The sequence below is a fragment of the Vanessa cardui genome, chromosome 13, assembly GCF_905220365.1.
Source record: "Vanessa cardui chromosome 13, ilVanCard2.1, whole genome shotgun sequence".
NCBI classification, from domain to species: domain Eukaryota; kingdom Metazoa; phylum Arthropoda; class Insecta; order Lepidoptera; family Nymphalidae; genus Vanessa; species Vanessa cardui.
Genome location: NC_061135.1, coordinates 11,569,137 through 11,595,628, shown reverse-complemented (window position 1 = coordinate 11,595,628; position 26,492 = coordinate 11,569,137). Strand labels below are relative to the sequence as shown.

The window sequence follows — 26,492 nt, the reverse complement described above, 5'->3', positions numbered from 1 at the left end:
AATAGATAAGGCATTCATATTGATCATTTGCTATCGTACAACAAAACGTGCCCTTCTTTGGCAATTATAAAAATAACTTAAAAGTACTCCCCACTTAATTAACCCTATACTACTATACTAAAATACAATACAATCTACAATTGCCGATTTACTACCAGGCGATGTCATTAGCCTTTTTCATTTTTTACACAAAAAATAGATGTATTTAATATATTAAATACAAACAATATAATAATACTTATTATATACAAATACTTATTATATTACCTTACAATACTTATAAGCCAAAAGTATAATGAAAGTAAATAAACTATGGATGAAAAAGAAATCAATTCCCCTAATATAGTAATGGACATTTAAAAACTAAATAAATTAAAAAAAACGCTACAAGTTTAACTCTTACTTTGTTATATAATTTATGGTTTGAAGCTAGAAGGGAGACGCGGCAATTAGCCGTCTTAACGAACGCTTGAAATAAATATCATTCCCTGATTAATATTGAACATTGATAAATATGTTGATATTATTTAAAATGACAGTAATTCATGGTCAGAAGCGGGCTGATTGGTTACATTTTAAGAAAAACTGTTCTCAAAATGTATAAAACAACAAAGTAAATTTTAGAAATTCGTTTAACTTCCTATATAATTTAATATGTGGATCTGTTGTTGTTACAAATTAAAGTTTCCCATTTGAAAAATTTTTTGGGGCTTATTGGTTTTTTCTTCTTAGCCTTCTTAGTTTTCGATCTATCGATTTCATCAGTAACATATTACAAAAAAGTAATACATTACAAAATGTCTATAAAACGTTTCTCGTGGTAGTTTTACTGCTTCGTATCTTACATATTACGCCAACAGTAAATATTTATTTCACTGCAAATGCAGATGTTTAGTAATGATTACAGTAAAACTGCCCCGATGCAAGTATGTCAAAGAGATAATCCTCTTGATTTCTGTTGTATTTTGGCATTTCCCCAACAAAATCTTGGATATGCGGACTTTAAAATGCAGGCCCATTAGGCACTCGGCCCCTCGAGAAATCTTTAGGAGCCAAAATTGACTGCACTACCGCAACCTGCTCTTAACGAATATTTCGCGTGAGGCGAACCGTATACTGACGAGCTAAATTAGCCAAATATGTGACTGAAGAATACTTTTGGCCCCAATTGCAATTATATCAAAAAAATTAAGTATTTGAAATAACAACTAATAAATGGTGTCAATTTAGGAAAAGTTAAAATATCACGGTCACTATATCGCTATTATTATAAATATTATTATCAATAAAGTTTATTAAAAAAAAATCATTAAACTACTTTCGATTTCATTTAATTATTTTTTTTAAAGATATAATATCGCTATTTTTTAACTTTACGTGAATATGTCCTTAAGCAAGAAAAATAAAATACAAAGCAGAGCTTAGACAGCGTGGGACCACCGACTTCGTTCTGAGAATTCTTAAATCCGAATCAACCTCAGGCCAGACGACATTAGTACTCGCCCGAAAATCCGATGACGCTGTAAAGGTCAGTAGGGCCAACAGCAATACTTCACACATAAAAAAAAGCGTGGAAACACTCTCCGTCGGAATCTCGTGCGGAGCGGACGTCTTTGTATTTGTACTTTGTATTAGAATAATTATTGTTTGGTTGAAGTAATTGGAATATTAAATCATTATTTATAGTAAACGTTGATAAATTATATTTCTTTTTATTTTAAAAACTCAACCCGCTTCTGATTGCTAATACTATAGTATATTTACTAGTATATTTTGAACCGAACAAAAACCCTGAAAGAATTTTTCAGAAAGAGCTAAGTCACAAACACTGATTCACCAATCGCACCAAACAACATTTTGATCGCCGTAATTTAGATTCAAACATTTCATCATCAAGTTATGCGAGTGCTAAATTTAATAATGTACAGGAAACCGGACACAAAATAAACACTATACGTTAATTTTCCAAACTATTAATAATATTTATTTTTGATAAATTGTATATTGCTCCATAAAACTATTGTTTACGGTACATTAAAATGTATACTAAAGTTTTATTTAATATTATTTCGTAGAGTCCGACCGAACTAGTTTTCCGGCCGAAACCGAATATTCGGCCGTGACTTCAGTTTCGGCTGAAACCGAAACCGAAGCTCAGGTGGTCAAATATAAAAAATCCATTAAATGCTGAAATTTGGTATTTTAAAATCTTATGTCAAATTTTATCAATAGGCTATTTGACAATGCGAAAAATAAATTGTGAATTATTGTAATCAGTGTATATTATGAGTTTAAAAATGGTTATTTACTAACGAAAGTTGAAAATAACACTTAATTTGTTTAAAATTCCATAAATAAAAATACATTTTTTCAAACGTTTGTAACCTGATATAAACGCTCCTGATTGGCCGGATTTGTGATTAAGTCACTTTCTTGTTAACATTGCTTTTCTACTATATGTACCACAGATAAATACAGGAAAGTGACGTCACCGACCCCATTGCAGCACCATATTGTCCAAGTAGCGTTTTCGCGCGTTATTTAAATATGGAATTTTTAATATGATATTTTTCGGCAAAAATGTACTAGAAATAAAAAAAATCAACTTTTACTGGGTTCCTTAACTTCTACTAAATAATATAAAATGGATTTTAAAAACTAGTCAAATAGCCTATATTTTGATGTGCTTTTGATGTATAGATAACTGATACTTTTGTCGAAGTACTGCCATATTCGATTTTTTTCTCTTTACGACATTTTACTGTAAACAAAATAAAAACCGTAATAATGAACGATTACAACAAAAATGCATCAATAGGTCATCGGAATGAAAAACAAATCTTGAAATAAGTTTACCTATACAACGTGACGTAATAAACGGCGCGCGACAATCACCGACCAGAGCCGCCAGCGGCCGCTAAAGCGTTGCCGCGAGAAACGAAGTTAGGCGAGCGTGCACGACAACTTCCGAAATCAGTTTCGGTTTCGAAAATCTTCTAAGTAACATAAATAAAATTGTATAAACTACATCTATTTAAAAATCTGTCAACTGTAAGACATTTTTAAATGGCGAAACAGTAGACAGCATGACAAAACATAATTTGTCGGATTCACTTTAAATAACTATATTAGTAATAAGTAAGTAGACTCAGTACTGCAGCAATGGCGGTCATAAAATTTAGAGTATTAGCTGATGTGGATAGGTTATGTATTTAAAAGAGAAAGTAACATTTCAATATGTCAACTTAAACGCTTTCTGGCATCCTGTTGTAAAACGGAGCAAAGAGTCTCTCTCATAATTTTAAAAACTAAGGAAGTATCATTAGCAAATAATGATATATTATGGTTGTTCTCTACAAAACAAGGAAATCATATATATATATGTATATATAAGAAATAGAAAGTTAAAGAATTGATCCCTTATCGACTGAAACCCTAGGAGACTTTTTCCTTTAATGTGAACTCTATGAACGGTATTATCAAGCGAAGAAGTCAAAAGGTCGAACGTTTCTGATTCCATTGTTATAAAGTTTCTGATCAGAGTTTCACGTTGAACACGATCAGTTTTTTAGCAAGTCAAAGAAAATGCACCAAAATATTCAACAAATGCCAATTACATTATTATTAACCTGTAATTATATCGAATTTTATTGTTTAGTCTTGTAATATATTCTGTGTCCTATTAGAAAATTGGCTTGTAAATTAGCAGATTATATTTCAGTGGCCACCAAATGGGTAGTCTCTACATTATAAAAAGGCTATATTATGTGTATGTTCCACAAAGTTGTGTATCATCACTTCACACCATCTGCTTCTTATGAATCAAGCAAATCAGAAATATTGAGTTATATGCAGACGAAAGCACCGTAGACGCACACAACAGCGCCATTCTTAAGGCAATTTCTGTCTTTTAAAATCATTGCGTCGAACCAATTTGCGTCGGCGGTTATTCCAGACAAATTTGAATCGAGACAAAATGGAATCCTCCACAAAAAGAGCCAAGAAATTTCTTAGGAGCGGAAACGCACCTGTAAGCCATCGGTAGTGGTCACTTTTGGTCATGTAAGCCTACTGCTGGTTTGCACATAAACTATAAACAAAACCTGACAAAGAATGACCGGATCTATGCTATTCTGCCTGAAACGCGGATTGATTTGCTGAAAATTTAAATTTCAATCAATTTAATCAACTACAATTTATTAGGGTACAACAACAGCCTCTAAATTTCCCACATATGGGCTAAGGCCTTCTATCCATTTGAGGAGGACGTTTGGAACATATTCCACCACGCTATTCCAATGCGTGTAAGTGGAATACACATGTGGCAGAATTTCTATGAAATTAGACACGTGCAGGTTTCCTCACGATGTTTTCCTTCACCGCCGAGCACGAGATGAATTATAAATACTAATTAAGATCATTAATATTCAGAAGTGCTTGCCTGGGATCGAACCCACAATCATCGGTTAAGATGCACACGTGCTAATCACTGGTCCCTATTAGGATAAGATGTTCTAATTTTGTATCAATACTGAAAGATTATGAATAACTAAACCAAAGGGAAATAAAAAGCTGTAAGGGGCACTTTTTTTAAATAAAACAATAATACACATTGCAAAACGTTTCCTTTTATTCTCTCCATAATTTTTCCGTAGGATCTAACGAAGAAAGTAATTTTTAAGTCGTGGCAACTTCTTTAATTTTGCTTACGGAATAACATTTCCATAAGCAAAATTTATCCATTAAAACTCTTATGCACAAATTATTTGATTCGTAGAAAAGAAACTACATATTTAATTTTGTCATATACTAAAAAAACTCATAGTAATTGGCTTATGGCCCGGTTACTCTACATGAAGAATTATCATTGCACATCAGTTACCAATTGCTTTTTTTTTGTTACGAATAAAATGCTTTAAAGTTGCTTTCGTGTAAATGAGATTTTGATATTTACGAAAAGCTTTTATAGGGACAATTCAGAACTATGCCTCGTTGAGAATATGTCATACATAACAAAACTAATCGCTTTTGGAATATAGTAACTGGACATTATAAAACTTCCATACCTATTGTTGCCTTGCTTCTCCTTTATTTTATTACACTTTTGCGTAATTAACAGCCTTAATATAGTTATTCAAACATAAGTTAATTAGACACTGTTTCCTCTCTTTCTGTCACTATTGGTTTGATATTCTAAAGAAAGAGACAATGGTATTGTTTCACTAATCATCTCCACAAAACCATGAGTGGGCAAAACCGTAAATTGTTAAAAAATTTAAACGAAAATGTACATATTTATTGACGTTTGAATTAATCACTACAGTTACTAAATTTTACATTAATTATAAAAGTAAAATTTCTGTTTGAAAAATAACAATCGAACATTACTTTATAGTACATTTATTATATGTACACTAAGTTATAAAAAAAGCTTAGGTTTAATTATAAAGCAATAATAATATAGATAGATAAAGACAATATCATACAATTTTACATTCATTTTATTTTTATTTGAATCTATAAGTTTAAGGAACTTATATATTGAGAAAATCTTAGATATATCATTTGACTTTTTATTACATATGTTTTTTTATTATCTTTTTTTTATAATGGTTAACCGTAGTTTTTTTACCATGACCATTAATTTTAAAGTTATGAAATATATGATTTATTTGCTTGTACAAAAAATTCATTGCTCTTAAAAATTAATACACAATTACAAATCATTTTTCTGTGTCATGAAATACAATATTTTTTCCATTACAATTTTTATAAACATTTTTTTTTTATATTACAAGAAATGTTGCCATATAAGTAAATCAATCTCTATGTTAATCGAAGGTTACAAAATATGCCAACCGCCTAGAATGATTTTGAAGATATTAAAATCAAAATCAAAATGCTTTTAATGTATCCAGTAGACTGATAACCGTTTCCCACAAACAACAATGCGGAAAATATTATTTAAATACAATTTCAATTATAAACTGTCAAACATATGAACGGTTAGTATAAAATATTTTTTTTTTTAATTAGTAATATTTGATGCATGGTGTAATTCCATTAAACTTAAATTTGGCCAATTTTATTAAAAACGCCCTTCTTATTTCGACAGTTTATAAAGATAAATTTGTTATAAAATAACGGTTATTTTTCGATTTTTTAAAAATAATTCTACATTTATTGACAACATTTATAGCGTATACTCTTCGTTAATATTTGGAAACCAAATAAGCAACGTAGTCTTTGATAAATATTTTGACATAAGATTTCTGTACTGATATCAAAGTCTAATAATACAACACCAAGGGAACCTTTGTCTTATTTTGCAATTATTCCTAATATTTATAAAAAAAAAATCACGTCATTTATGCGCTTTATAAATCAGTGCGGAACGAGTAGTTTCGCTAAACAGTCCGGTAGTAAATTTTTGTTTTCTCCAAAACAAATACGCACAGAGACAGCGACAAATATCTTGCACTTAATTTTGTTTACTTATAAAACATCCAAATGACAATAGATGATTAAAACAAAACACTGCTTACAAGACAACATTTCTTAATTTATATACTTTTTCAGGAGTGTTAATTTTAAACGCCTTATAGTTAATCTTCAAATGCTTGCTTATTCTGTCCAAATTGTTCAAATGCTTAATAATGCTATCATTTTCACCCGCAATAATATTTTCTTTTTTATCTAAAGTGACGATTGAAGGATGTAAATTTTTGTATACATTTTAGTTTTTTTTTTTTATAATTTCTTGTGCATATAGCCCTACGCCTAGGTTATTTTGCATATCATATTATTTATATTCCAGATGAAATTACGATCAATTTAGAGTAACAGACATTTTTAACTAATTAGAAATAAAACTCGAATTTTTAATTTAAATTTATGATAAGTTTAATACAAGCACTATTTCTGTCTTATGATTTAAAAGTCATCTTAAAATTTGAACAGTTATTGGGAATACCTATTTAACATGTTTGAAAATATATATAATGCCATGTACAAACGCCTTACATTTAAAGCTGTGTAGGAAAATCGTAAGTATATCACATAATTATGTATTATATTTTATTTATAAGCTGTACCTATAAAACTAAAAACTATAATTATAGTTTATTTTTTTAATAATCGCGATACCAAAGCAATCGGATGGTACAATATGAACGGACTTAAATTAATATATTAAAAAAAAAAATAACTTCTTCACAATAAAACCTCGGGCACATAACCTTACAATTAAAAGGTATGTTTGTTTTAATAATCGAAAGTCTTGAATTGATTTAAAAAAAAAAAAAAAAACATATATTTCCTTGTGCGGAAATTATACAAAACGCATACGAGAAATGGAAAATGAGGTTTTTTTTAGTAATATTTAAAGAGGTATGTATTCTCTGATTTGCTGAAGCGTCTCCTTGTCCGTCGATTGCAGTAACCGTTCGAAAGTTTCGGGTCCCACTTGACTCTTTAGTGTTTCTAGCTGAAATGTTTAAAGTATTTGCCACGATTAGTCCAATACGTATGTAACTATTATAATTTTAATTCGATATTTGATATTTAAAGATTATAAATATGAACAGGACACGACTAAAAGTAGAGTAGTACATCAATAATGAATATACTATACTACTGAAATAATTTTTCGGCTTAATCGTTGAATTACCAAAGGAATTAGGTGGAGTACTGGACATATTATTAGTAGAAAGTATACATAGTATTGCCAGAAAGATGACTTCTGGCTAATCTGACGGGCCACGCGTCGGGTGGTGCCATACTCCACAGTCTATATAGAGACAGAAGGGACTACAAAAACCAGCTGAAACTAATTGTGTACTTCATTTATACTATTGATGAAAATACCTTACTGTGCAGGCCTGCATGGACACCCACTCATTCACTACTGTACTATTTCAAAAAAAAATATTTTATCATTTAGTAGCGAAGAACGAGAGTGAGCTAGTATTTTAATATATATATACGCATAAAATAGTTCAGCAGCCCACAGTCCCCGTCTACAGGCGAAGTTGAACATCTAGCAGTGGGAAGAGCGATCGAAATGAATCCAAGGCCACAGGGGAAGGTGAGCATCTAGCAGTGGGAAGAACGATCGAAATTAATATGAGAAATAGTGACCTGATGGTGAGTGACGGCGCGCAGGTCCAAAGCGCGCGCGGGGTGCGCGGCCGCGAACCGCCGCCGCCGCTGCTCGTGCGCCGAGCGCGCGCCCTCCTCGCCCTCGCCCGCGCCCGCCCCCGCTCCCGCTCCCGCGCCCGCGCCCTCCCAGCGCGCCGCGCCGCCACGCCCCTCCAGCGGCGACGCGGGCCGCGAGCCCGGCGGCGACACCAGCGCACTGCAACCGACGATTATTAAGAATCCGATTTTTATAATAAATATCAAAAATCCAATTTTTTCTATATATCCGATATATATCCAGCCCAATCGAAGCGAATTTCATTTTGTAATCACTTCAAAATGTGAAAAAAATTTGTAAAATAATACAAGTGCCGAAATAACATTTTTTGAGTAAAAAAAAAAGTAACGAATGAGTTAGTGTCTAACTATTTGAGAAAGAAATTTTTAATTAACACCTAAGAAATAAGTACTTATTATTATTATAATGTTCTTTGTTGCCAGGTTTATATATATCAAAATAAAAATCAATTTATATATATCATGGTGTATATCCAGATGTGTAACATTAACTAACTCTTGAGAGCATTTGTACCGGATTAGTCCGGAGTTTATACGAGAATTTTAAAGAGATTGTAAACAAAATATTTGTGTCACTTGAACAAAAATATTGTACAAAAGTTTAGTGTTTTTGATGGAATTATTGAAAAAAAAATTATGAAATCCAATCATTACTGACCCTCAACAAATTATAAGTTAATATATTAACGTTTTCATAAATTTCAATTCAATGTAGATTGTTCAAATGTTTGTTTTTTTTTATATTAACCTGATTTAGTCATTTTATTTTCTATACATATGAAAGTAAAAGCCCTAGGAAAAATAAGGAATAAACAATATTATAGCATCACAATATCAATTGGTTTGGCTATAGTAATGATGCTATTTTGATGAAAAGCTACAATTAAATAGGCGAATAAAAAAAATATGACAACTTTAAGTATCATCAAATTATTTAAATCACATTTATATGTAATAATTATAAAATAAACTTTCAATAAAATTTTAATAAGATTTATAAATAGAGATAGTCTTTAAAATGACCACTCGTTACGGAAGGGTTATTTGCAGAAACCGATATTATTTTCTAAAAGTACTAGGCTCTTAAACAACTTGAGAACGATTTTTCCGTGTACTTGAATATCAGTTATCATTTAAAATGTTGATTTTAAAACCACTTACTCGACATAATTCCCTGATTCTTCCATCTTCATGACGTCATTGAGAACTTCAGTCAGATTCAACAAAATGGCGGGAAAGCGTTCGAGAACTGTCGCATTCTGTGTCGTGAGGAGCGCTGCCAAGCCCAACCCTAGTAACACGACCAATAATAACTTAAACATTGCCTTATAACAACCACCTACAGAGGATTCCGCATCGATTGGTCAAAGTCACAAACCTCAGTAGCTTTTTTCAGTGATAGACGCCTAAGGAAAAACGTATGTATAAGTCACTGTGAGATTACAAAATTCGTTAGATTACAATCTATCTCGTCAGATTGCAACCTGTAGAAATATTGTGAACCGTGAAAATTGCAATCTAACGTACTCTTCTCTCTTCTCTACCATTGTGTAATCTATCCAAGTTAACCTTGAAATATGTCATAGAAACTGTTAGATTGCAATCTGACCCACGTCAAATTGTCAACTGTCGAAAGCTCTTGCTGATTGGTCGGTCAAATTTTGTAATATTACGGCGACATAAATACGTATATATATATATATGTAGATTATTGTCTATATAAATTTTTTAAAAATCCGTTCCATCCATAGTACATACAACAGGTTTATTACTTATTTTAATTTAGCAATACAAAAAATATATATAAATAAATAAATAAATATTGGACAACATCACATACATTACTCTAATCTCAATGTAAGTAGCTAAAGTGGGTAAACACCAGTGGGTGTTATGTACAATCAGAACTAACGATGGTAACACAAACATCCACACCTAAGACAACATAGAACACCATAGAATTAATAATAATATTGAATGCCGACATATTCCTGTATCCATGGTAAATTTAGATTATCTTTACTCCTTCTTTGAATAGAATACGCTGTATGTTATTATAAGAGTCGAGATGGCCCAGTGGTTAGAACGCGTGCATCTTAACCGATGTTTGCGGGTTCAAACCCAGGCAAGCACTGCTGTTTCATGTGCTTAATTTGTCTTTATAATTCATCTCGTGCTCGGCGGAAGGAAAACATCGTAAGGAAACCTGCATGTGACAAATTTCATAGAAATTCTGCCACATGTGTATTCCACCAACCGGCATTGGAACAGCGTGTTTGAATATGTTCCAAAAACCTTCTCCTCAAAGGGAGAGGAGGCCTTTAGCCCAGCAGTGGGAATTTACAGGCTGTTGTTGTTGTTACCAGGAGATCATAGAGGGCGGAGAGCGCGTGCGGCGCGTAGGGCGCGAACTGCTCAAGCTGTTGTTGTATGTTATTATGTGTGGCAGGAACTCACCGACGACCTTCCACCTCTCAACCTGCGTCACAAGATTCATCTTCTCGGTCCACACGTGTAGCACTCTGCTGAGCACCTTCGCGGGATCCGAGTCGTACTCGACGAGGCAGGCGGACGCCTCCTGTATCGCCTTGTAGAACAGCTCCGTGGACAGCAGTATCACGCGCGACAGCAGGCACAGCTTCACCGACAGGACCATTGGCAAGTCGTCGCCCTCCAGGAGACAGCTGGGACAAACAAACGCATCCAAGGTTAAATTTTAATTTTGAATATTTATAATAAGTATATTACAACACAAATTAGATGTAGCATCGGAAAATGCAATGGAATGAAAATAAAACCGATTACTGCCGATTTACACAACCAATAGAAATAGCTCACTAACGCGCTATTCGACGCTATTCGTCGCTATAGATTCACGCGTCAGAGAAAGCGAGTGCATGTAAATCGACGCGTCAAATTGACGAATATATTAGGTCATATGATATTATAAGTTATTACGTTTGTGCAAAGATGATATTCGCGCGATGATACTATACGTATAGTACGACACAACTTAGGTGTCGCATCGGGAAAATTCGTAAAAACGATTACATCCGCATTGAGTACGCTATCCCAAATTATCAATATTTATTTTTCACGCGAATATGATCTTTGCACAAACGTAATAACTTGTAATATCATATGACCTACTATATTCGTCATTTTGACACGTCGATTTACATGGACTGGCTTTCTCTGACACGAGAATCTATAGCGACAAATAGCGTCGAATGGCGCGATAAAGAGCTATTTCTATTGGTCATGTAAATTGGCAGTAATCGGTTTTATTTTCATTTCATTGCTTTTTCCGATGCTACATCTAATTTGTGTCGTACAATATTTTTCTTTTAGATAAACGTAAATGAAAATGTCAATACCATTTTATATAAATAAAAAAACAGGCAAAAGGAACGTTTATGGGCATGATTTGTCAAAACGGTAAGAGCGGCGGAGGTAAATCAGTATTTAAGAGAAGTTTTGGAAAGTCACATGGTATCTTACAAGGACTCATGGGCGAAAATCTTACCCTAACGCATGATAATCAACAAACACACGGCACTGTATAAGTTCGACAGTTATTGAGATGAGTTTAGGTAAGGTAACGCGACACGTTCCTAAAGCCCATTGAGCACGTTTGGGAGAACTTAAGAAAAGCTGTATATGCAAGTAATCCTGTGCTCACAACGGTTACAGCACTAAGAACGCCATAGTGAATTGCAAAGATGAGACCAATACTCCAAAAGACCGTTTGTAACACACGAATAAGGTCTATAACAATTCTATAAGTACAATTAAGTTTTTAGTTATCCGAATTGTAAATGGTAGATTATATTGAGATGGATTTATATACAGGACCAAGCTGCTAAACCTGTACGATGTCATATGGATTCATCAAAACTTTATTATGCACATGGATAACACACCTTATTTACAAAAAAAAATAAAGCGTTTTTTAATTGTTAAACCGATTTTTCAATTAAATGATTTAATTATGCTTAATTTATATTTTTGTACCTCACACGTGCAAAGGAATAACATCCCGCCATCGACTGTCCCTCTAAAGTGAGTAACACAAACCACTCACTGTATGACCCTGAGGAGCGTGGGCCAGACGACCTTGACCCCCAGGAAGGCGTTCCGCTCGGGGAAGCCAACGCTGACGCAGATCTCGGCCATCTTGAGCACGGTGATGACTCCCTCCGTGCGCATGTCGCTGAGCATGTCGTCCAGCAGGCACATGCACTTGGCGCCGGCGTCCGTGAAGAACTCCTCCGGGCACAGCAGCGCGTACGCCTGCATGATGTACACCACTATCCGCAGGTGCTCCGTCGACTGCTCTGTGCGACGGACGACGGACATTCCAAATTCAAATTTTACAACATTGCCAGTTTTACTATTAATTTTGAGAAGTGATTCCTATCGAGACTAGTACAATAAAATTTTACAACTGTCATAATTATTAATATCAAGACTAACTAAAATTTGGAAAAAACATTTTCCTTAGTTGACTTATTTATTTTCAGCAGTTTTTTTGGTAGTTTCGCAAAGTTTTAATTTAAATATTTTAGTTATGTATAGTACGACACAACTTAGATGTCGCATCGGCAAAATTCGTATACCAAATTATCAATATTTATTTCTCATGCGAATATGATCTTTGCACAAACGTAATAACTTGTAATATCATATCACCTAATATATTCGTCAATTTGACACATCGATTTACATGCACTTGCTTTCTCTGACGCGCGAATCTATAGCGACGAATAGCGTCGAATGGCGCGATAGGGAGCTATTTCTATTGGTTGTATAAATCGGCAGTTATCGGTTTTAATTTAATTCCATTGCATTTTCCGATGCTACATTTAATTTGTGTCCTACTATACTCAATGTTCGATCAAACATATTTTAGGAAAAACTTTGTCTCTACTGTGATAATCGTCTTTCATGTTTCCAAAGCATTATCAACCGGCGACCGAGCCTACATCCCGGTGTGGGGTCGTGTGTGCGGCGTGGCTCACCCAGTATGGGGTAGAGGTTGTGCGCCAGCTGCAGCAGTGCAGGGTCTGCGCTGGCCGACGTCTCCAGCACGGCGAGCCACAGCTCCAGCGCGTCTTCGAGCAGGTACACGTGCGCCGGCTCGCTCAGCTTCGTGGACTCGTTGATCACGTTCAGCACCCACGGACGCACGTTGGGCGCGCACTCGCCCAGCGCCTGCGCACGCACAACATACTTGTTACGAGCCAATTGCGAGAGAGAGCTCTGTAGTAATCGAGTGTGCGGAGAGCTTCAAATTTACAGTGCTAATATTAATTGATACTCAATAATTAGAGCAGAGATGGCCCAGTGGTTAGAACGCGTTCATCTTAACCGATGATTGCGGGTTCAAACCCAGGCAAGCACCGCTGTTTCATGTGCTTAATTTGTCTTTATAATTCATCTCGTGCTCAGCGGTGAAGGAAATCATCGTGAGGAAACCTGCATGTGACAAATTTCATAGAAATTCTGCCACATGTGCATTCCACCAACCCGCATTGGAACAGCGTGGTGGAATATGTTCTAAGCCTTCACCTTAAAGGGAGAGGAGGCCTTTAGCCCAGCAGTGGGAATTTACAGGCTGTTGTTGTTGTTATTCCTAGTCAGATATTAATCACATACAAATCAATTATCGGTCGCCGATTCGATTCCGCTCCATCGGATTGCGGATGCTCAATCGGAGCCTAAGTATTTAAGCCATTCGAAGTTAAAAAATAAGAATATAATAAGTGTCGGTTGTCATGTGTCAGGCAAAAAGAGTATCCTATGTCCTCTCCTGGAGCTCCAGCTTCATACCAAATTTCGTCAAATTCGGCTCAGCGGTCGTAAAAGAGTGACAGACAGACAGAGTGGGTTGCGAGTGTCGTCGTGGTCACCTTGACGAGGTGAACGAGCGCGGCGAGCGTGGCGGCTCGCAGCATGTGTCATGTGTCCGGTAAAAAGAGTATCCTATGTACTCTTCTGGAGCTCCAGCTTTAATACCTTAGCTTAATAACTTTCATCAATTTCGGCTGAGCGGTTTGGTCGTAAAAGAGCGACAGAGACAGAGAGTCAGACAGACAGAGTGGGTTGGAAGTGTCGTCGTGGTCACCTTGACGAGGTGCACGAGCGCGGCGAGCGCGGCGGCGCGCAGCATGTGGTGGTGCTGCGCGTGCGTGCAGAGCGCGGGCAGCACGGCGAACAGCGCGCCCGCGCCGCCGCCGCGCGCCACCGCCCAGCCGCAGCGCTCCGTCACGAACGACACCACGTGCAGCACGTGCATCTTCGTCTCGCATTCCTCGCACTCCACCTGCGCACGACCGCACGCTTTGATTATCGCAGTACTAAACCTAAACAAAAATAAACACTTCCCTATCCTCCCAAATATGTAGTGGTGTATGTTTTAAAATTATACATATACTTTTAATTCATTTCAATATTGGACCAATTGTGTTCTTGTTTAGCAAAGTAGCGGGCACGAGTGTCATAGGTACCAGATGCCAAGATTTGATTTGAAGTGACAATATTTCTCTCCTCCAAGTCCTGTCTATGGGTTGTGATGACCACTCAGCATGAAATGGGCCCATTTTTCGTGCATTTATATAATTTATAATTTTTTATAAATTAGATTAAAGGATGTAAAATTCCCGTTAAAATTCTGCTAAAAATTGCAATAGTATTTATTCGCAGCATAATTGGCTTACTTATATAATTCTTCCATGGTGTATCTACAATGCCGTTAAGTACTTAAACTCAATTATGAACTAAGAAACTTATCAATGATAAGACCAAATTTTTTGAGACATCAAAAAACCGCGTTTATATATCGATAGTTTTTTTTGTTAATATACCACCAAAAGTTGAAAATCAATCAGATGTCAGCTAACGGAATTTTTTTATAGCACGGCAGAATTCCTCCAATTTAATAAATGGAAAAAACCTGTACTCGGCATAGAATCGATAAAGAGTCGAGATGGCCCAGTGGTTAGAACGCGTGCATCTTAACCGATGATTGCGGGTTCAAACGCAGGCAAGCACCGCTGATTCATGTGCTTAATTTGTCCATATAATTCACTCGTGCTCAGCGGTGAAGGAAAACATCGTGAGGAAACGTGCATGTGACAAATTTCATAGAAATTCTGCCACATGTGAATTCCTCCAACGCGCATTGGAACAGCGTGGTGGAATATGTTGCAAACCTTCTCCTCAAAGGGAGAGGAGGCCTTTAAATTCCCACTGCTGGGCAGTTGGAATTTACAGGCTGTTGTTGTTGTTGTTGTTACCAGGAGATCATAGAGGGCGGAGAGCGCGTGCGGCGCGTAGGGCGCGATTCTCAAAGGGAGAGGAGGCCTTTAGCCCAGCAGTGGGAATTTACAGGCTGTTGTTGTTGTTGTTGTTACCAGGAGATCATAGAGGGCGGAGAGCGCGTGCGGCGCGTAGGGCGCGAACTGCTCGACGTTGAAGTTGAAGTCGTCGATGGTGCTGCGCAGCGCCTCGGCGGCGGCCAGCTTCACGGCGGGGTCCTCGCCCGCGCGCGCCAGCGGCTCCAGCAGCGCCGCGTACATGGCCGGCCGGAGCGCCTGCGACGCGCGCACGCCGCACCACTGCCCTGCAAGGGGGGCACGACTTTAGTAGTAATCCCTTATAAATTCATTATTTCAATCAAAATCAAAAATCAAATTTCTTGGTGGTTGGGCTTTGTGCAAGCCCGTCTGGGTAGGTACCACCCACTCATCAGTTATTCTACCGCCAAACAACAGTACTCAGTATTGTTGTGTTCCGGTCTGAAGGGTGAGTGAGCCAGTGTAACTACAGGCACAAGGGACATAACATCTTAGTTCCCAAGGTTGGTGGCACGTTGACGATATAAGGAATAGTTAATAATTCTTACAGCGTTAATGTCTATGGGCGATGGTGACCACTTACCATCAGGTGGCCCATATGCTCGTCCGCCAACCTATACCATAAAAAAAAAAAAATCAATATCAAAATAAACTTTATTCAAGTAGGCTTTTATAAGCACTTTTGAATCGTCATTTTACAATTAAGTGAAGCTACCACCGGTTCGGAAAGTAGATTCTACCGAGAAGAACCGGCAAGAAACTCAGTAGTTACTCTTTTTTAACATTTAAAAAATACAACGTCATGTTTTATTAAATACAATTATTTAAATTAATGTATCCTGCTTGGAAGTCAACAGGTATGAAATGAAAAACATTACCAACTATCTTTGCCATAAGAAAATAAATAAAGATCTGTTTAAATTACGATGTTCAGTTTGTGGAGATTCAGGGATATTTTTGTTTTAAAAACAATTTTTGTGAACATATTTCGAGATTCGAGAGCCAAGTGGTTAGAACCCGTGCATCTTAACCGATGATTGTGGGTTCAAATCCAGACAAGCACCGCTAAATATTTTGTGTTTATAATTTATCTCATGCTCGGCGTTGAAGGAAAACATCGTGAGGAAAGCTGCATGTGTCTAATTTCGTAGAAATTCTGCCACATGTGTATTCCACCAAAACGCATTGGAACAGCGTGGCGGAATATGTTATATTTAAGGGGAGAGGAGACCTTAGCCCAGCAGTGGGAAATTTACATCCTGTTGTCGTTGTTTGTCATTTAACTTGTGATTCAATTTAGACGATACTGAAACTTAATTGACATAATTTTAAATTTAATTTAATAATGTCAAATGACTGTTTTGAAACTTTACACTTTGTTAAAAAATAATAAATATGAGACAACATCACATAAATTACCCTGATCCCAATGTAAGTAGCTGTGTTATGGAAAATCAGAAGTAACGACGGTACCACAAACACCTAGACCCAAGACAACGTAGAAAATTACTGATAATCTACATCGACTCGGCCGGGAATCGAACCCGGGACCTCAGGTGCAAAAACCAGTGTACTCACCACTCGACCACGGAGGTCGTCAATGAAATGAAAAACATATGTTAAGTTACCACATGCCAAAAAGATTATAGTACTTACCAATCAGCTGACATACTCTTCTTCTTATTATTCTGTAGTTATTATCTTTAATTTTAAGCTCTTGGCTTAAAACATTCGTGAACCACTCGTCAAAGTCAACCTGGGAAAATAATGCAATATTAATTATTAATACAAACTCATTCTGTACATTATTTATAGCCATAAATTAGTAGTATGTTTCATAGTAGTATTGTGAGGTGGTAGAAGTTTGTGCGAGCCTATTTAGATAGTTATCAACTCTTCAGATACACAACATGCAATTATTACTATGTTATTATAGTTATTATTATAAGTTATTTATAGTTTTGCGTATTGTGTTCCAATTTGACAGTTGAGTAAGTAGTACTACAGGCACAAAGGACTTAACATCTTAGCTCCCTAGGTCGGTGACTCATTGGTGACAATTTACCATCAGGTGGCCCATATGCTCACATGTCTACAAATACTATAAAAAAAAGTACAAGTGTAATGAATCAGTGAGTTTGATAATGGGTATTTATTTTTCATATACAAAACAATAACTTAATATTATTTGCCGAGGCTTAAACCTCCACATTTTTTATAATACAAATCATACCAAGAAATATATTCATTTCATACATGGAAGTTGATAATCTTGAAATGGTTACGGCTACTTCCCTAACCTTCTTCCACCCTAAAACTTTACTCCCAAACCTTCTCCAGCGAGCAAACGATTTTTTTTAAACTATTTTATACTTGTCTTAGATAACATAGACAATTCATAGACAATTATCTGAAAATGATTGTCTATGATAGTGGGACACTAACATCATCATACAGGTCGAAGGCTGCAAGTCCAACAGCATTATAAATGGCATCTTTTTTCAAAATGGCAGGTAAGTCATCCGGCAACACTTGAGTCTCCTGCAGCGAAGCGAGAAGACGAACCAGCTCTGGTGCGAGAATTGTTCGGAACTCGTGGAACAATTCCATAAAGACTGCTTCTGTACATGGCTGCGGAATGAAATAATTTTTTAAGAAATATAACATCAAACGGTAGCCAATTTCGGAGACTAGCTATCACATAAGGTTATAATAATAAACAAGTGAATGCACAAACATAAGTGAGAAGGGAGAAATCAAACTCCAGATTGACAAGCTCCATGAGATTTTAATGTGTTTTGCGAAACTTCGAGCTTTAGGGAACATTAATCTGGCAATGTACATTTTAAAATTGATTATATATACCCTCAAGCTATATTTCCAGGATTCTCCGGCCTCGTCGGTGGCAAAGCTCTCGGGCTCAGCGTCCCACAGCGCGAGGTCGTCTCCACTCAGTAGGAAGTAATGTGTCACGAGATGGCGGCACATGTGGCACACTGTGTTCTGGTCCAAAACCTCCGTCTTCATCTGATGAGCTTGGAGCGTCACTGTAAGAAAACCAGACATTGCGATTTGATTGGTCATTCATGATATATCATTGTCGTCGAGTCGAGATGGCCCAGTGGTTGAAACGCGTGCATCTTAACCGATGATTGCGGGTTCAAAGCCAGGCAAGCACCGCTGTTTCATGTGCTTAATTTGTCTTTATAATTCATCTCGTGCTCAGCGGTGAAGGAAAACATCGTGAGGAAACCTGCATGTGACAAATTTCATAGAAATTCTGCCACATGTGCATTCCACCAACCCGCATTGGAACAGCGTGGTGGAATATGTTCCAAACCTTCTCCTCAAAGGGAGAGGAGGCCTTTAGCCCAGCAGTGGGAATTTACAGGCTGTTGTTGTTGATATATCATTTATTTGAGATATTCAAATACATGAAAAAAGGCTTCACGCTTTAACGGACCGCTCGTTTCACATCCTAAATCCACCTAATTTTTTTCATCTGTCTGATTATGCTAGAGTTTTTAGGTGCTTGATTCATACATATGATTTATAAAAAAATCTCTTTACTTAATATAGTTAGACTTAAATTTTGAAGTCCTATTAAAAGCTTGTGATATGATCTAAAGCTTAATACAGTTTCAATTTTAGATCCTACTTATCTCCAGAGTGAATCTTAGACACAGGTCTTTCTTAAGTTACTCTCATAGGACCCCAAACTTTCTCTACAAAAGTTTAAATAAACATCAGATACTTACAAGGCTCCTTTACTGGTTCAGTTCCTTTAGGAAGCTTATATTCGACGCATTGCAATATCCCTTTAAATATGTTAAGACATTGTATTGTAAATCGTTCATATGTTAGAGACATGCCTTGTTCGGTGAAACAGTAGTATAGAGCAAATTCCAATGAAGGTCGAATGAGAGGAATATAGGAAAAGGGCTGATAAAACAAGACTCCAAGTGCCACCTTTGTCAGGTGTATTATAAACTTTTCGCATAACTCTAAAGGATATATCCCACGGCCTTTTAGCAGTTTTCCTGTAAAAAAAGAAGTTATCATCTTGATATTTTCTCTTTTAAAAGCACCAAAACATTGAAAAAGTTACAACATATGTAGATAACTTAAGTTTACTGAGTAAATTATAGATGTATTTAATAACTTACTGCATTCCAAGCTTGTCTTAGCCCTGTCAAACACAACATTGAGAAAAGCAATGGCGTCCTGACTCTCATGTGGTTTTTTGAAACCAAAAACTGTTAACTTTCGCAAAATTCGCAAACACAATAGTGCCTTTTCCAAATGCTCCGTTATCAACTCTGTAGCCGCTCCTTCTTGTATATGGCGGAGAAACAATTCTGTGTTCTCGTGCCAGAGATTGAGTATGAAGGAGTAAACTGATACAGTCAGTTCCTAAAAAGATGTGTTACTTTAATAATTGTCTTTGAATTTAAATTCATAATTTCTGCTATTTAGCCATCTGGATATTTACTACAGAAATAGCTATTCTTTCACCAAAAACTAAAGAATATTTTGGCTTGCTGTCAATTTGTAGAAAGTCATTTTTATCATCCTTACCTCATTGCATTCATGCATGAAGAGGGATTGGAATGCCAAATATCTCTTACAATGTCAATATTATTTGCCAATATACATTTCTCTATTATTTCAAAAACATAGAAATTATCACATCATTTTGATTCATTTTATATATAGGCGGAAGTTACAATCTTACCTGAAATGTTCTCTTGTCTTCAATAAGTCTCTTTGAGGCCAGAGCTTTTACAACATGATGAAATATAAGCAATGACCTTTGTTGCATCAGTGGCTGTAGTGCTTTCATTGCTCCTATCAAGTCTGGTAGCAGGTTAGGCCAGTTTGTGGGACAATCAAATCTATAAAATTCACATACTCATAGTATTTTGTTTTAAATACAAACAAGAACACACAATATTAAAAGTCTGAAAATTTCCAAACTGTTGGGCCAAGGCCTCCTCTCTCCTTGAAGATTAGGTTTAGTGCATATTTCATCTCGCTGCTCCAATACAGGTTAGTGTATACACATGTGGCAGAATTTTGTTGAAATTAGTCATGCACACATGCAGATTTCCTCACAATATATTTAGTCACCACCGAGCATGAGAAAATTATAAACAATAATTAAGAGATCGAAAATTGAGTTGTGCTAGCCTTGGGTTTGAACCTGCAATCATCGGTTAAGATGCACGCATTTTAGCTATTGGGCCATCTCAACTCTCCGCTTCTGTTTTATATACATAAATATTAAATCAGTTATGGTTTGTATATTTATAAAACTAACCTAGCAATTTTAGCAATTAAAACAGCTTGTTGTGTTGCAATTTGTGAGACAGGCTCATTTAAAATTGGACTAGTGAGCAGTCCTTGCCGAAGTTTGTGTTTCTCTTCATCTGTAATTGCATTTGGAGCATTCCGCCGCCAATAACGATCCACTCCATTCTTGAAACACATTACAGCCAGCCATCTGACGTTTATATCAATTGAATGATTTGATAGAACATTCTAGAAAAATAATACATATAAGATATATATTTTTATGTAAAAAGTATATTCTTAATTTTGTAAGGCTTAAAAATTAATAAATGTGAAAATAACTTGAATATTGAGTAAGCTTCAACCCCTAGATTGTACATAAGCTTCTTCATTATTAATTTGCCCTTAGATGGAATAAAATTTGGGGACAAAGGTTGACAAAGGTTTGAGTGTAAGTTAAATAAATTTAATACAAATACACACAATAAAGCTACAGATTCAGATAATATCCTAAGATTAGATCTAATTAATGCTTTAAATTTCAATATTAATTGTATATTGGTAAGTAGTGGATATATAATATGCTTAAAATAATTGAAAAACCAATAATGTGGATACATAATTGTGTCTAAAAAGGAGGAATAAGAGCATTGCCATGAATTGCATTGGAGGCATTAAAAATTTAAATTTAAATTTAAGGTAAATTAAAATTAAAGCACTTCATAAAAATAAATAAATGTGTTGTGTGTAACAAGCATTATACCTACTTATTGATAGTCAAATTAAAACTACCACAGGTTTGACAACAATATACCACGACCTGAGAAAAACCTCAGCTGCTTTTAATTAATATTACTTTTTGACTCCTACTTTTTAAATTATTTCCACAGAAATTCACAATTATTCTAAATTATATTATATGCAACATACTTTTCTTTAGTTAAAATAACTCTTAATTTATTTTTCCAAGATGAAACTTTACCAATAGCACAGAATAAAATCCTGGTTCTATTTCCCATTCTTGAAGCTTCTTCTCTGCAGGCTTCAGAACTTCCGCTTCTTGGCTGGTGGCTCGGTTAAGTGTATCTAGCACTAATGCATAGATATTTGGATCCATGTTTTAAGTTACCTTTGGAAATATATTTTGTAAAATAAGAAAAAATTTTTGATGTAATCATTAAAAATCTATAATATCTATGGTATTATTTTATAAAAATGTTGGTATGGAGTTAATATTTCTTGATACATAAAATATTGGAACATTAAAATCTTATGATAATGAATTTGAGATTAATGATGTCTTTAAAGATCAATTTAGAATAATGGTCTTAGGCTACAAAGAAAAATTCAAATAATATTTTTTATCTCCTCCTAACCATTTTTTATGAAGGCTTTGTTATTATATATTTCTAATAGATACATTTAGCAAGAGATTTTTAACAAAAAAAATCACATGATTAAAAAATAAATTAATTATAATTCAAAAGCGAAAAACAATTACTCTTTTGTTAAAATATATATTTTTGTAAAATATTAATATTTTTTTTTCGTATAGATTTTGAAAGTCTTACCTTACAATTAATATGGACGATTGCATAAAAAAAAACTTCTGCCACCGGCATTTACGTTTTACTAATTTACCAATAAAAAGGATATATGTATAGATTTTGACCTGGTATTTATTCGGAAAACTATTCTGAGTAACTATATAAAGTAAACTAACATATACTCACTTTTGACGGGCAAAAGACATCAGATAAAACATAACCTTATACTATTTACATATAACAGTCATTATAATAACTTATTATATACAAAGTACAGCCAAATGTATAAGGTTAAAAGAAATTTTAAAATGATTTACATCTGCTAAACATAACCCAAAAGTATTTAATTTTACAATAATATTAATTAGTGTTCTGCAAAAACACCAGATATTCGAAAAATTTTAGACTTCTGACAGTGACAAACTGTCATCTCACATCTGCAAAATCAGCGAAGTATCATAGACAACTTTGCTCGTTTCAATGCAAAATAAAAAGACACGTTGTTTGTAACTTTGTATCAATATTGCGCTAAATAACACATTGTACTAATTTTTAATTATTTATATTTCTTAATTTTTTTAAGTAATATGAATTGTTATAATAAACAATTCATATTACTTAAAAAAAGTACATAATTACACTAAAATCAATCTGTTTAATTTTGCTGTTTTATTTATATATTATATTTAGTTTTATTTATATAATATTTAAGAAAAATTGCGGAAAAATGTTTGTAAAAAATCAAATTATTAATTCTGGAAATATTCAACTGTGTCATATGAGATAAGAAAATTAATAGAATGAATAAATCAAATGTAAACTTTCGAGCAATAAGTTATAATTTTTAGAAGTTATTTAGTAGTCATGATTATATTTAGGTTTAAGTTAATAAATAAAGAATGATTCAAATTATTTCATATTTCATTTTATTTCTTAACTTTACATAAATGACTTTATCGCGTTATAAAAGGTAAAAAAAATACAGCGTTTTTTTTATTTTTGGTTTTATCTTTAATAGCTTATAATAATTATTTTATTCGCGATTTTATCCTTATACCGTTTGGTACACAAGTATATTCATTTATATTATAACAAACTAACTTTAACTAAGTATTATAAGCAACGGGTACTGAAGCTATTGCTACTGGTATGTCTACGACCAGGGGTAAATAAAATAAAAAAGATACTTTTACCTGAAAATGAAAAAAAACTATATATATTTTATTCAATGGATATAAAATATTATTTTAGTGTAAATTTTCAAAATTGCAATAACTTACTCTTAAAGAATATGAAATTGAAACCATAAGGTCGTCCATACGAATAGTAGAAGGCATAACGTCTTGAGGAATTTCCATATCAAAGCAGCAACTTTGTGAAACAACATGTAACACATTGTCGTAACCCGATTTACATAACGTTTTCTCAGCAGTATTATAACCAGAAGAAACGTTGTATTCCATTTTCTGAAAGTTTAATTTATATTAATAGACGCACTCTTTTTTAAATAATTGTGTAGATATTTTAATTAATTATAGAACTTACTTTTATTAGATATACCTTTATTTTTCTTACTTTAATTTGTGGTTCATTTGATAAAATAGCTTCAAATGGTATTAACTGTCTAGCAGCAAATGCCTTGTAAGTTTTAAAAAGCATGGAAAAATTTCCGTATTTACCAACTTTTTTTATCATTTCGTAAGACACAGGTGCCTAAAATAAGCATATTTTAGTATCGATGCGTTTATGACCGTGATAACTTCAATATAAAGCTTGTTCTCTAAAAAACTGCATTACATATTGTAATGTAATTCGTGATAATTTAAGAAATACAATTATAATTAAAAAAGAATAATACTTTAATTTAGTTAAAATTTAACGAAAACTTGTCCTTAGTGAGTATCAACGTATTTGTTTGAATTTTATTATTACGATTTTGAGAGCGGGCAGCTTGTATTTTTTGTAAATGATTATTACCTTGTATTCATCAAAATTATTCAAGTCAACTTTGTTAGTTACTGTTAGTGTACAAACTGTTTTGAAAAAAGATTTACAGCTTATTTTGATTTTATAATATACTTTTGCTATTGAGTCTTCGTAACTGGAAGGCAGATCGGGTGGTAAGAAGAAATTAAATGGACGCGTAAATATTCCTGATTCTATTATTGTTCCTAAAAAAGAAAGTAAAACAACTTAAGTCCCCTTTAAATAAATTTAAGAAGATTACACATTTGATTATTCGTCCTTTTTCTTGTAATATAGTTCACTGTACCATACAACGAATGAACTGAAGTTTAACTGTTTTGTTTAGGTAGTTTATAGAATTTTATTTAAAACACACAAAATATAACATCAAATTTTTTGGATAAACATAAGGTTAGGCAATGATGTTGTAGTAAACAGATATGTTATTAACGCGCAAAAAGTGAAGACTAGAAAACTTCCTAATTGTGTCGTCTGCCTTTAGTCGTTTTACGTAGTAATACGTTATAATACAACATAATTACGTAGTAATACGTTTTGCGTAATTAAAACATCTAGTTATCCCTTATACTTATTGTTTTTATTAAGCTATCCTATTTACTTTTAACGAAATGTAAAAATAAACTAAAGTAAACGGTCCCCGGCGCGGCACACTTTTTTCTGTTGTTTAGTATGGATCACAGAATACTTTTACTCCTACCGGAGGTATGGATATAACATATCTGTTTATTAGAATATCATTGAGGTTAGGTAATAAAATGAAAGTAATAAACATACGAAAACAATCATATAAAACGGCGGGATTTGCTTTTATTATTTACTTTTATTTTAAATTAGCATATAAATTTTCAATACAAATTAACCTACCTACAGATAAAACAACTACATTTAATCAGCTTTTTTAAAACTAAGAAAAAATCAACTGGCTGTAATGGAAAATATAAGCATGAATTTAGTGATTTGCGTTAATAAAGATATAAGATATGTTTTTATTTTTCGCGAGGTTAAAAGTAAAATGCAAAAAAGCCTAAGGTAACTGTACTTGATCGTACTTAGATTTTTATTTAGTTGTATTCATTTAAGTCAAGTCAGAGTCGATTTGACACGATATGTTAACTTCTTGCATGCGTTACTGAAAATACATTTATATAATTACGAACGCATTATTACGCAGAGATGGACGGTAATAAGAGGAAAAGTATCTTTGAAATTGAAAAACAGATAAACTGATTACGATAACGATTTCCTGATTGAAAGCTGCCTACATTTAAAATTCATAATGTCTGTATTATTAGAATAAACTCTTCTAAAACAACTCACCCTTTAGATCCCCGAAAACATCAACAGTAACACTAAAAACTTCCCTCTTTTCAGAATATTTTCTTATAAATGGTGCTGTTGGTGAAGATCTGGTCCAGCTTGCTTTACTGATACCTTTTACTTTAAAATCGATTTCTAAAAAAATGTTTTACTTGAGTTGTCTCATAAATTTAGTATTTTGCCTCTACACTTTAATTAATAAAAAAATCTAAATCTAAAGTCATAGTAGTGACGAGTCCGAGGGACGTCATTGGGGGAATAAAAACACTTGAAGGGTGAAAGTGACGACCATCTCATTAAAGACATGCGATTATTATTAAAAAATAATTTAAGCGAACTTTTAAGCTCTTACAAAATTAACTTGAGGAATACAAAAATATTAAAAAAGAAATGTACCGCGTCAAGATACATATTTATTTTAGAAGGTGATAGCACTCACGTTTTACTTCAAAATCTTCTCTAACATCTAAAATAACGAAACCAGTCACAATATCATTTGTATAAAAAACTCCGCCGGAAGGATTATGGAGCGCAATTTTACAAGTATCCCAAACCATTATTCATTAAAATATTTATTTGCGAGTCTTAGCACTTCTATTAGGTAGTTGTATTAATAACACTATTATTTTTTATTATTAATTAGTATATAGTAGTAATAATATATAGAGCAACTTTCATGTTATCTATATCTACAAAACGGATAGATAATTATACGTCAAAGATAACCGATAAGATTAGTACCTAAATAGTTTATTATGGTTCAAACAAATATTTA

General features: G+C 34.1%; 2 protein-coding genes across 2 annotated transcripts; both read right to left on the bottom strand.

Moving 5' to 3' along the window:
* Positions 1 to 4,608: 4,608 nt before the first annotated feature.
* Positions 4,609 to 22,858, bottom strand: LOC124534585 (importin-11). Its single transcript, XM_047110504.1, has 17 exons — positions 22,601 to 22,858; positions 21,850 to 21,996; positions 20,896 to 21,116; positions 20,311 to 20,470; positions 19,742 to 19,988; positions 19,334 to 19,615; positions 18,441 to 18,622; positions 18,021 to 18,206; positions 17,232 to 17,331; positions 15,633 to 15,841; positions 14,345 to 14,542; positions 13,239 to 13,431; positions 12,302 to 12,554; positions 10,675 to 10,901; positions 9,379 to 9,508; positions 8,140 to 8,356; positions 4,609 to 7,486 (listed from the first exon to the last, which is right to left on the bottom strand). The coding sequence occupies exons 2-17, from the start codon at positions 21,982 to 21,984 to the stop codon at positions 7,382 to 7,384; spliced, it is 3,045 nt and encodes a 1,014-aa protein (XP_046966460.1). The 5' UTR covers positions 21,985 to 21,996; positions 22,601 to 22,858; the 3' UTR covers positions 4,609 to 7,381.
* A 420-nt stretch (positions 22,859 to 23,278) lies between these two features.
* Positions 23,279 to 26,390, bottom strand: LOC124534719. Its single transcript, XM_047110706.1, has 6 exons — positions 26,157 to 26,390; positions 25,718 to 25,852; positions 24,392 to 24,585; positions 23,960 to 24,127; positions 23,695 to 23,880; positions 23,279 to 23,607 (listed from the first exon to the last, which is right to left on the bottom strand). Exons 1-6 carry the CDS (start codon positions 26,272 to 26,274, stop codon positions 23,521 to 23,523), a joined length of 888 nt encoding a protein of 295 aa, XP_046966662.1. The 5' UTR covers positions 26,275 to 26,390; the 3' UTR covers positions 23,279 to 23,520.
* Positions 26,391 to 26,492: the final 102 nt, after the last annotated feature.

Bases quoted from the DNA above. Each gene is read 5' to 3' on its own strand.
- LOC124534585 (XM_047110504.1), bottom strand. From the start codon at position 21,984: ATGGATCCAAATATCTATGCATTAGTGCTAGATACACTTAACCGAGCC. The intron at 19,616-19,741 runs GTAAGTTATTAA...CTTTTTTTACAG, and splicing joins TAAGACAAGCTTGGAATGCA to GAAAACTGCTAAAAGGCCGT. The intron at 12,555-13,238 runs GTGAGCCACGCC...TCCGTCGCACAG, and splicing joins CAACCTCTACCCCATACTGG to AGCAGTCGACGGAGCACCTG.
- LOC124534719 (XM_047110706.1), bottom strand. From the start codon at position 26,274: ATGGTTTGGGATACTTGTAAAATTGCGCTCCATAATCCTTCCGGCGGA. The intron at 25,853-26,156 runs GTGAGTGCTATC...ACATTTTTTTAG, and splicing joins AGAAGATTTTGAAGTAAAAC to AAATCGATTTTAAAGTAAAA. The intron at 24,128-24,391 runs GTAATAATCATT...TGCTTATTTTAG, and splicing joins ATAATTTTGATGAATACAAG to GCACCTGTGTCTTACGAAAT.